The sequence below is a fragment of the Bison bison genome, unplaced genomic scaffold (assembly GCF_000754665.1).
Source record: "Bison bison bison isolate TAMUID 2011002044 unplaced genomic scaffold, Bison_UMD1.0 scf7180017864286, whole genome shotgun sequence".
Lineage (NCBI taxonomy): Eukaryota > Metazoa > Chordata > Mammalia > Artiodactyla > Bovidae > Bison > Bison bison.
In genome coordinates this window covers 2,770,881-2,782,889 of record NW_011494858.1, presented here as the reverse complement: position 1 = coordinate 2,782,889, position 12,009 = coordinate 2,770,881, and the positions used below count along the sequence as shown (strand labels likewise).

Sequence of the window (12,009 nt, the reverse complement as noted above, 5' to 3'; positions counted from 1 at the left end):
CCTGTTAGTCACTCAGTCATGTCCGACTCTGTGACTCCATGCACTGTAACCCACCAGGCTTCTCTCTCCATGGAATTCTCCAGGCAAGAGTACTGAGTCTCTCTCAAAAGTAGCAACCTTACAAATTACTTAGATTGGTTATTTCAGCTCATTTACTATGGTATCTGTTCCCTAGAAAATGCAGGCCCACCAAGCATTATGCCTGTCTGAGGTGGTAAGAATTGGTTAGAGGTATAACCAAAGTGAGAGAATAAGCCATGTGACAGAGAAGAGTCTTCCAGGAAGAGGGAATAGCAAAAGTCAGAGCCCCACATACAGCAGGAACAGAGCAAGCCTGGGCGAGACAGGTGATAGGGGTGGTGTAGAATGAAATGAGGGCAGAGAGAAAAAAAGGGACGAGATCATAAGTTATTCCCAGTGAAATGGGAAACCAGTGGAGCTCTTTACACAAGATAACATGTAAAGATCACTCTAACCATTATATGGAGAATAGGAGAAAAGTAAGTTAGCATAAAGAAAGCAAATGATTTAAGAGAGTAAGCAACCATGTCAAATAAATCAAGAATAAGACTGAAAATTGACCATTGGATTTGTTAAGATAGAGCATATAAGGGGCTTTAATAAGTATGGTTTTGGTGGACTTACAGAGATAAAAGCCTGCTTGCAATGAGTTAAAAAAGGACTAGACTTGATGTTGCTTAGAATATAGCACTGTGTGAACTACGCACACCTGAGCAAAGTGTGAAGTGGCTTAACCACTTAGGAAAAATCTAGTTGAAGACCCAACAATTCTGATCCTAAATTTATATAACCAAGAGAAACACTTGTATATGTATACTGAGATAGACGTACTAGCATATTCATATCAGCATTGTTTGAAATAGCAAAATATTCTTACCCATTGAAGAAGAATGGACAGATCACTTGTGGTATATATCACATTATAGCAGTGAACATGAATGCACTGTGGGTGAATCTTCCAAACATAATGTTGAGCAAAAAAAACAGTCATAAAATATATGTGGTATGATTCCATAAATGTATAAAGTTCAAAAACATGCTGTATTTGCTGCTAGGGATGCCATACCAAAACCATAGAGTGGGTGGCATAAACAACACAAATGTATTTTCTTAGTTATATGTATGTATTTTGGTCATCTATGCTTTACTTTGCTTCTACAAGTCTTACAGCTTTAGGTTTTATATTCAGTTCAGTTCAGTTCAGTCGCTCAGTTGTGTCCGACTCTTTGCGACCCCGTGAATCGCAGCAAGCCAGGCCTCCCTGTCCATCACTAACTCCTGGAGTTCACTCAGACTCACATCCATTGAGTCAGTGATGCCATCCAGCCATCTCATCCTCTGTCGTCCCCTTCTCCTCCTGGCCCCAATCCCTTCCAGCATCCGAGTCTTTTCCAGTGAGTCAACTCTGCATGAGGTCGCCAAAGTACTGGAGTTTTAGCTTTAGCATCATTCCTTCCAAAGAAATCCCAGGGCTGATCTCCTTCAGAATGGACTGGTTGGATCTCCTTGCAATGGTTTATATTACATTTCTAGTTAATTTTTAAAATAATTTTATTTATTTATTTTTGGCTATGCTGGGTTTTCGTTGCTGCACAGCCTTTTCTCTAGTTACGGTGAGCGGGAGCTACTCTCTAGTTACGTTGCGTGGGCTTCTCATTCCCATGGCTTCTCTTGCTGTGGAGTATGGGGTGTAGGCATACAGGTTTCAGTAGTTGTGGTGCACAGGCTTAGTTGCTCTGTGGCATGTGGGATCTTCCTGGATCAGGGATTGAACCTGTGTCTCCTGCATTGGCAGGCAGATTCTTTACCACTGAGCCACCAGGGAAGCCCCTCTAGTTAATTTTTGTGTATAATATAAGGAAGGGCTTCCCTGGTGGCTTAATAGGTAAAGAATAGAGTCAGAGTTAATTTTGGTTATTATGATATCCACTTGTAACACTTGTTTTTGAAAAGAGCTACTTTTTCACCATTGAATTATCTTGGCAACTTTGTTAAATGTCATTTGTACCTACATATTTAGATCTGTTTATAGATTCTGTTCTATTCAGTTAATGAATATGTCTATTTCACAGCCTTGATTACTATGGCTTTGTAGTAAAGCTTGTAATCAAGTAGTAAAGAAGCTACTTTTTCACCATTGAATTATCTTGGCAACTTTGTTAAATGTCATTTGTATGTACATATTTAGATCTGTTTATAGATTCTGTTCTATTCACTTAATGATATGTCTGTCTCACAGCCTTGATTACTATGGCTTTGTAGTAAAGCTTGTAATCAAGTAGTATAAGCTGTCCAGTTTTGCTCTTTTTCAAAATTGTTTAGACCTTTCTCTGACTTTCTACACAGAGTTTAGAATTAGTTTGTCAGTTTCTACAAAAAGGCCTGCTAAGAATTTCATTGAGGTTGCATTGAATCCACAGATCACTTTGGGAAGAATTTATCATCTTAACAATATAAAATCTTCCTGTCTGTAGATGATGGTATATATTTCTAAGTCTTTAATTTCTCTTAGCAATGTTTTGTAGTTTTCATTATGCAGATATTGCACATACCTTGTTGAATTTGCTTCTTAGTATTTCATTTTTTAGTGCACCTGATAAAATCTTTTTAACTATAGGTTCTAGTTGTTCATTGCTAGTATACAGAAATGCAATCAGGTTTTGTGTATTGCAATAAAACCTTTTACAAGTTCTAGTAACTTTTTAAAGACACTTTAGGATTTTCTGTATACATGATTGCATAATCTGTAATACAGTTTGACTTCTTTCCTGTATATCTCATTTATTTTTCATGGTACATTGCATTGTCTATGAATAGTGAATAGAAGTTATACAGTGTTGAATAAAAGTGATAACATGTTCTTGTTTTCCTCCCTTCTTCCCAGGAGAAAACCATGTAATGTTTAACCATTAAGTATGACGTTAGCTATTAGCTTTTCTTATTAAAGTAGTTAATTTACATGTAACATACCTGATGTTAGGATTTAAATGTACCATCTTATTTTTTTGTTTTTATTTTACCCCATCTTTTGTTTCTTTTTTGTTTTTCTTTTTTCTCTTCATGTGCCTGATTTATTTATGTTATCAAGTTTTTTGTTTTTCCGTTTTTTTCTCTATCAGCTTATTGTTTATACATCCTTGTATTGTTACTTACCTGTCACCTTATAGCTTTCACCTCATAGGCTTTCTCAAATGTGATTCTGTGAGAGAATTAAGCCAAAATGCTCTAAAGCATTCACTGTAAGTAACATATTAATGTTTCTCCTATACATCTATTGATGTACTAGCTCTCTTTGGAAGAATTAAGAAAATAGTCATTCATAATATTTTCTTGTGGAACCCTGTTTGAAAAAGGCTGCCTTAGAAATCACAACATACATATTTAATTTATTATAGTTTATCTTAGTTTACTATTTCTGTTGCTGCTGCTGCTGCTAAGTCGCTTCAGTCGTGTCCGACTCTGTGCGACCCCATAGACGGCAGCCCACTAGGCTCCTCTGTCCCTGGGATTCTCCAGGCAAGAATACTGGAGTGGGTTGCCATTTCCTTCTCCAATGCATGAAAGTGAAAAGTGAAAGTGAAGTCGCTTAGTCGTGCCTGACTCTTAGCGACCCCATGGACTGCAGCCTACCAGGCTCCTCCGTCCATGGGATTTTCCAGGCAAGAATGCTGGAGTGGGTTGCCATTGCCTTCTCCGTTACTATTTCTAGGATAATCCAAAGACCTTGTAATATTTTGGTTCCATTTACCTTCCTCCTCTTATGCTATTTTTTCCATATATTTTAATTCTACGTATATACTGTAAACTCCATGAGACACTCATGCCCATTTAGATTTACCCCAATATTTCACTTTTTCCAGTACTCTTTGCCTGTGGCAAGGAGGATAAACCTCCACTTGGAGGCTTGGGATTTTGGATTTTAGCCCTTGAAATTAACCTCTGTCATGTTTTTAGCTCTACAGACCATTTGCAGTCTGACAGTGATGTACCTTTTATAGTAAACACCTCTTAAGAATGGGCTGATAGTCTCAAGAATTTCGGTGGAGCTCTCATGTTCTCTACCATTACAGACATCTGGTATTGTTGAGCATAGGAATAACTTCCTAAAAAATCAACTCAAAAGAGATTTCTGATCCTACCTCCCTAATCTTTTTCTGGTTTACACACCTTAGTAAGGAAGTTTGGTCATTGAATATAGCTATTCTCAAAAGGATCATGTTTTCCTCGTCACTTTCTTCTAATAATCAAGACAAAAGAGGTAGAGGACTACATAGACCTATTTTTGGAAATTCAGGCTTCTTTCCTAACCATTACTCGGCTTGATGCTTCTTTCTTTCCCCTGGACAGCACATGACCAGTCTTGTTGGTATACACTCACAGTGACAGCTGCCACTGCCTCCTCCTTCTCTTTTTCCCTTTTACCTCCTTCCAACTCCCTCACTGAAGTTTTCATTCATACTGCCTACTTTACATATATCAGTAAGTTGCTTATGTATTAGCTCTAAATAGTCAAACTTTGCTAATTACTGTAATTAGATTTCAGTATTCTCAGATCTCTTCTTGTGACAAACATATACAGAACATATCTGAGAAACCACTTTAATAAACAGTTATTCATTATTTATTAATTTTCAGTGTTTTGGAGCACTCCTATACTGTGACATTTCATAGGAAAATACTAATCTTTTTCACCTTAAAATTTCTTACAGTATGGAGAACATCTTCCATCTATATTTTGTTTACTGTTTTAGATGGTGTGACTAAGTCCAGTGTTGGAGAGATGGCTTCCAAGGAGGAAATTACAGCAAAAATTGAACCATTGACTGAAGAGTCTGGCAACCCCAGAAATGATGTTCTCCAAGATCCTGAATGCAGAGAATTCTTTGGACTTGGGGATAAATTCAGTGAAAAGGATCAGAACCTCTTTAAAAGAAGACAGCACAACTGTGATGAATGTGGGCAAAGCTTTGCTTGTAGTACAGGCCTTATTAGGCATCGAAGAACCCACTGGGAGAAACCCTATGAATGTGATCAGTGTGGAAAGGCCTTTAATGTGAGCTCAGCCCTGGTTCTGCATCAGAGAATTCATACTGGGGAGAAGCCCTATCCTTGTAATTGGTGCATTAAAAGTTTCAGTCGGAGCTCAGACCTTATTAAACATCAAAGAGTCCACACTGGTGAAAAACCTTACAAATGTGATGAATGTGGGAAAGCCTTCAGTCAGAGCTCTGATCTTATTATACATCAGAGAATCCATACAGGAGAAAAACCCTATCAATGCGGTCATTGTAGTAAAAGTTTTAGCCAGCGCTCAGACCTGATTAAACATCAGAGAATCCATACTGGAGAGAAGCCTTATACATGTAGCCTGTGTAACAAGCATTTTAGTCAGAGTTCTGATGTTATAAAACATCAAAGAATCCACACTGGTGAGAAACCATATAAATGCGATGTGTGTGGAAAAGCCTTCAGTCAGAGCTCAGATCTTATTCTACATCAGCGAATCCACACTGGAGAGAAACCATATCCATGTAATCAGTGTAACAAAAGTTTCAGTCAGAACTCAGACCTTATTAAACATCGAAGGATCCACACTGGAGAGAAACCCTATAAATGTAATGAATGTGGGAAAGCTTTTAATCAGAGCTCAGTTCTTATTCTGCATCAGAGAATTCACACTGGAGAGAAACCCTATCCATGTAATCAGTGTAGCAAAACCTTCAGTAGACTTTCAGATCTTATTAATCATCAACGGATTCACACTGGGGAGAAGCCTTACCCCTGTAACCAGTGCAGTAAAATGTTTAGTCGAAGATCAGACCTTATTAAACATTATAGAATTCATACAGGTGAGAAACCCTATGAGTGTGATGAATGTGGGAAAACCTTTAGTCAAAGCTCAAACCTTATTCTGCATCAGAGAATCCACACTGGAGAGAAACCCTATCCATGCAGTGATTGTACAAAAAGTTTTAGTCGTCGTTCAGACCTTGTGAAACATCAAAGAATACACACTGGAGAGAAACCGTACACATGTAATCAGTGCAATAAAAGTTTTAGTCAAAGCTCAGACCTCATTAAACATCAGAGAGTACACTCTGGAGAAAAACCCTATCATTGTGATTGTTGTGAGAGAGCTTTCAGTCAGAGTTCTGACCTTATTCTTCATCAGAGAATTCACACTGGAGAAAAACCATATGCGTGCACACAGTGCAGCAAAAGTTTCAGTCAGAACTCAGACCTTATCAAGCACCAGAGGATCCACACTGGGGAAAAACCATATAAATGTAATGAGTGTGGGAAGGCTTTCAGTCAGTGTTCAGCTCTTGTCCTACATCAGAGGATCCATACTGGGCAGAAACCATACCCATGTGGTCAATGTGGCAAAGGCTTTAGTCGGCGCTCTGATCTCATTAACCATCAAAGAATCCACACGAATGAAAATCCATATAAATGTGATGTGTGTAGAAAAGCCTTCAGCACATCCACTGATCTTACTGAACACCAGAGAATCCACATGAGAGAGAAACCCCACAGGTGCGTTCAATGCAATAGAAGTTTTAGCCAGCTCTCTGATCTTAATCATCATGAGAAAATTCATTCTGGGGAAGACACTTTGAATGTGGGAAAACCTTTAGTGTATACCCCAACTTTATTCAGTACTAGAGATGCTCTGCCAGAAAAAAATCTTAGGAATGCTATTGATTATGAAAAAGGTTTTAATCAATGTTCAGCTGTCACGCTACATTAAAAAAACACACAGACACTAGAGAGAAAACATAGTAATTCAATTTTTGTAATGAAAAGTTTAACTCAGAGCTCAGACATTACTAAAGAAAAATTCTGAGAATGAATCCTGTGGGTAGAGGGAAAATCTTTAATGTGAAGAAAATTTACTGAATGTCAGCAACAATGGAAAAAAATTTCTGCTGTAATGTAAGAAAAGCTCTAGTCTTTTAATCAAATACAGTCCACAAGAGGAAGGTTTCTATCATTAAAAGAAATGTCTAACAATGCAGAATGTTACCAGATATTGTAAAAATCAGTGTGGTGGCATGTGTAATCAGAGCTCAAAAAGAAATGTATTAGTGTTATAATCTCACACCTTTAGTGAGCCCAGATCACCAGTTGCAGAGAAGTTATTTTAGAAAATGTAGGGAAAACTTAAACCCTTCCCTTATCTTGTCATTCACTCTGCTAATTGGCATACCACTTATCTCCTGACAGCTGGAGAGTTCTACATTATGCTAATGCTAGCTATTAAAGTCCCTGCGTGTGAACATGCTGTGCTATTCTGGTATTAAACTTGTTAACTACAAAACTCTAGTGCCCCATTTTCTGAAAGTTTTTTTTTTTTTTTGTGGCCAAGTTTTGTTCTTCCTAGTGAGCATGAGTTTTCAAGTTTCTGTAATGTTCACAGCAAACATGAATTTGTTTTCCTCTTAATAATTCAGCCCATCCATAAACTTTAGAGGTTTGAAGTTATTTCAACACTACCATTTAATTGCAGCTTCTGAATATATGAAATAATTGTTTTAAATTCCATATGTTAAAGTATGAAGATTACTACTATGTTTATCCTGTCATCTATAGATTGAACAAAATGTTAGCTAAAGTAATAACCTTCATGACTAATTCATACAGCATATTCTGTCTACAAGTAAAAAGATCTATTGATCTTTTTTTAATGGCAACATTCATCAGACTTGGTTTTGTTTGTTGATTTCTGACATACATACTGATAATAGGCTATGTATACTTGATATTTTCAACTGAAAAATAGTTTTTTAAAAGTAAGAAAACCTGTCTTTCTGGTATTAACCATTTGTTAAAATTCTGCTGTTATTTACTTTGACTATCCCCCATAATCATCCAATTAATATTTTAATACACATTGTTAAATTATTATGTGCAAGACATTTTTTTTTAGGTTTTCTAGTATACACAAAGAATACACTGTCCCCAGAAATCATGAATTGTATGGTGATAAAGGCTGACATATGCATAAAACATGGCTCAATAGAATCATTAAGGTAGATAAGATGCTTATAAGAGCTCAAAGGAGATAGGGTTCATTGTGATTGGAAAGAAAGGAAAAGCTTTGTGGAGTTCCCAAGATTTGAGTTTTGAAGGATGGGAGTAGAGGCATATGGGCAGGGAGGGAATAGTCAAGAAAGGCACAGAAGTGAGAAAATACAAGAAATGATGTAGAGTATGGTGCTTAGTCACTAATTCAACAAATATTCAGTGTCAGACACTGCAGTGAGTGCTACTGAAGAAAGAACGATGCCCTTGTGCTTAAGTGTTTAGGAAAATAATGACTGAAACATGTACTTAAAAGAGTAAGAATAAAGTGGAAATTAAAATGAAGTAGGAGAAAAGACGGTTAAGTGTGATGCTAAATAAGCAGACACTTCAACTTTCTGGAGTTTGGTGTCATCTGTAAAACTAAAGTGCTAGGTATGGTTGGAATAGATTTCGTATTTCTGCATATTGTTCTCAAGGCAGTGGAAAGCTGTTAAGGTCTGTGAATCAGGGAATGGCATGATCATCATCTTGCTTTCAGAAAAGTCTAAAAAGAAAGAAAGAGCAGAAAGGAAAACCATTTTGGAAGTCTAGAAATACAATCATGAGGTCCAGAAGTAGAGGAGCTAAATGGCATAGGCATGGTGGTAGGTTGAGAAGTGAGTAGGGGTGAAGTGAGAAGTGAGTAGGAGGGGGAAATCATATTATCGATTATTGTCTGGGGGGAATTTTAAAAGTTAAGAAAAATACAATGATAAAATTTATATCTGAAGGTTAGCTATTTTTCCTGAGGATAAACACTAAGAGCCAACTGCTTACTACACATTACTATCTAGTGTCCTGCAGGTAAACTTAAATTTCATAAACTTGACACACTCATGATATCCTCCTGAATTCCTTACTAAACACCTTGCCATCCAGATAAAATAACTGGTAGCCAACCTACATCCCTCATTCTCCCCCAGTGTTCTAAATCTACTTGGTCACTAGGTCATTTCTGAGTTAAAAAAATAACACTACTTATTGTAAAAATTTAAACAATAGTGAAGTATATAAAATAAAAAGGGAAGGGAAACAGAATGAGGCCCGCTATTTTATGCCAGTTGATTCCCCTGGCATTTGCTGATTCTCAAGCTGGCAAGACAAAAGGCCAAGAAATCTAACCAAAGGACACTGGAAGATTGAGATGTCCACTATCGCAGTCTGAATCACACACTTACCAATTGAATCATCAAAAATAGGAAATCTGAATATAACCATAGCTAGTAAGGAGATCCCCGACACAGAAAAGCTCAGAACCAGATGGTTCCACTGTTGAATTCTACCAAACATTTAAAGAAGAAACACCAATCCACCTCAAACTCCTTCAAAAAACAGGAGGGAATGTTTTCAAGCTCATTTTATGAGGCCAGAATCAACCTGATATCCAAGCCAGACAAAGATACTACAAGAAAACTACAGATCAATATCTCCTATAAATATTGATGCAAAAACCCTCAACAGAATATTACCAAACAGAATTCAATAGCACATTAACAGGATTATACACCAAGACCAAGTGGAATTTATTTCTAACATGCCAGGATGGTTCAACGTACGAAAATCAATCAATGTAATGCATCATATTACCAGAGTAAAGGGTAAAAAACCACATGATCATCTCAGTTGATGCAAAAAAAATTTTCTTTAACAAAATTTAACACCTTTTCATGACTTAACCCACACAGTCAACAATCTCGGAATAATACCTGGACAATAATAAAGGCCATACATATAAAACTCATAGTTAACATATACTCAGTGGTGAAAACCTGAAAACATTTCCTCTGAGAGGAATAAGAGTGCCTGCTTTTGCCATGTTAATATAGCATTGGAACTCCTAGCCACAGAAACTAGCAAGAAAAATAAAGGAGGGATTAAAATGATATCTCTTTGTAGATAACATGATCTTACATACAGAAAATCCTTAAAGTCTCACACATACAACTTGTTAGAACCGAAATCAATTTAGCACAGTTGTAGGGTACAAAAATCAACATGCAAAAATCAGTTGTGTTTTTATACACTAACAATAAACAACCTGAAAAAAAGCAATCCCATTTACAGTGGCATCAAAAAGAATAAAATACTTAAGAATACACTTAAACAAGGAAACAAAAGACATGCTAAAAGCTACAAAACATATGAAAGAAAGTAACACCAATAAATGAAGAGCCATCCCATGGTATTAAGTACATTAAATAATAAAATTAACCAAGGAAACAAAAAACTTATACACTAAAAGCTACAAAACATTCTGGAAGAAATTAGACACCAACAAATGAAGGAACTCCATAGTGTTAAATACATTAAATAATAGAGAGTAGTAAATACTACCCAAAGAAATCTACAGATTCAGTGAAATCCCTATCAAAACCCCAACAACAATTTTTTCAGACCCAGAAAAATCCATCCTAAAGCTCACATGGAATATCAAGGAGCCCTCAATAGCCAAAACAACCTCGAGGAAGAACAAAGTTGGAAGTCCCACACTTCCTGATTTCAAAACTTAACTACAGTAATAGAAACAGTGTGGTACTGGCATAAAGACAAATGCATAGACCAATGGAATAGTATAGAGAGCCCAGAGATAAACCCTCCCATAAACAGTCAAATGATTTTCAACAAGGGTGTCAAGAACATTCAATGTGTAAAAAGACAGTTTTCTTGATAAACGACATTGGGAAAAATGCATATTGACGAACAAAAGAATGAATTTGGACCCTTGCCTTACACCGTGTACAAAAATTAACTCAAAATGGATCAAACACCTAAACATAGGAGCTAAAACTACAAAACTCTTAGAAGAAAACATGGAGGAAATTGGATTTGTCAGTGATTTCTTGGATATGACAACATAAGAGGAAATAAAAGAATTAAGTGGATTTCATCAAAACTTAAAACGTATTTATCAAAGGATACTATTATCAGAATGAAAAAGGAAATCCATAGAATTGGAGAAAATATTTGCAAATTGTATACAGATAGATTTTTAAAATTTTTCTTATTTTTAATTGAAAGATAATTGCTTTACAGTATTGTATTCATTTCTATCAAACATCAACATGAAACAGCCATAGATTTACAGATAAGGGATTAATATTCAGACTATATAAAGAACCCCTACAACTCAACAATAATTAACCACATTTTTTAACTGATCAAATGGCTTGAATAGACATTTCTCCAAAGATGTTATAAAAATGGTCAAAAAGCACATAAAAAGATACTCAATATCACTAATCATTAGGGAAATGCAGACCAAAACCTCAGTGAGATATCATTCTATACCTGTTAGGATAGCCATTAAGAAAGGAAGGAAGGAGGGCTAGAAGGAAGTAAGGAAATAATATTGTTGGTGAGAAATTGGAACTCTTGCACAATGCTGATGGGAATGTAAAATGGTGTAGCCACTGTAGGAACCAGTATGGTGGGTCCTTAAAAAATTAAACACTGAATTACAATATGATCCAGTAATTCTACTTCTGAGTATATACACAAAATGGTTGAAAGAAGGGACTCAAATATTTGTACACTGATCACAGCAGCATTATTGACAATAGCCAAAAGCTGAAAACAATCTGAATGTCCATTGACAGACAATGAATAAACAAAATGTGGTATATAAATACAATAGAATATTACTCAGCTTTACAGAGAAAGGAAATTTTGATACACACTATGTCATAGAGGAACACAGAAGGCATCATACTATGTGAAATAAGCCAGACACAGTTTACCAAGAAAATAGAAATATACTAAATGTGTATACACCTAACAATTTTGCTTCACAATATATAAAGCTGAAATTGACAAAGCTAAAACGAGAAAGGTAAATCTACAATCTTAGTAGGAGACTTATGCAAATCTCTTAGTAAAAAAGAACAAGCAGGAAAAAATGCCCAAGAATATAGTGTATTTGGA

General features: G+C 36.1%; 1 protein-coding gene across 1 annotated transcript in view; it reads left to right on the top strand.

Moving 5' to 3' along the window:
• LOC104995776 (zinc finger protein 271-like) overlaps window positions 1-7,926 on the top strand; it is a 12,736-nt gene extending 4,810 nt beyond the window's left edge. The window contains 1 exon segment of the mRNA XM_010849760.1: window positions 4,773-7,926. Within this exon segment, the coding sequence (XP_010848062.1) occupies window positions 4,773-6,772 (2,000 nt within the window). The 3' untranslated portion in view covers window positions 6,773-7,926.
• Window positions 7,927-12,009: the final 4,083 nt, after the last annotated feature.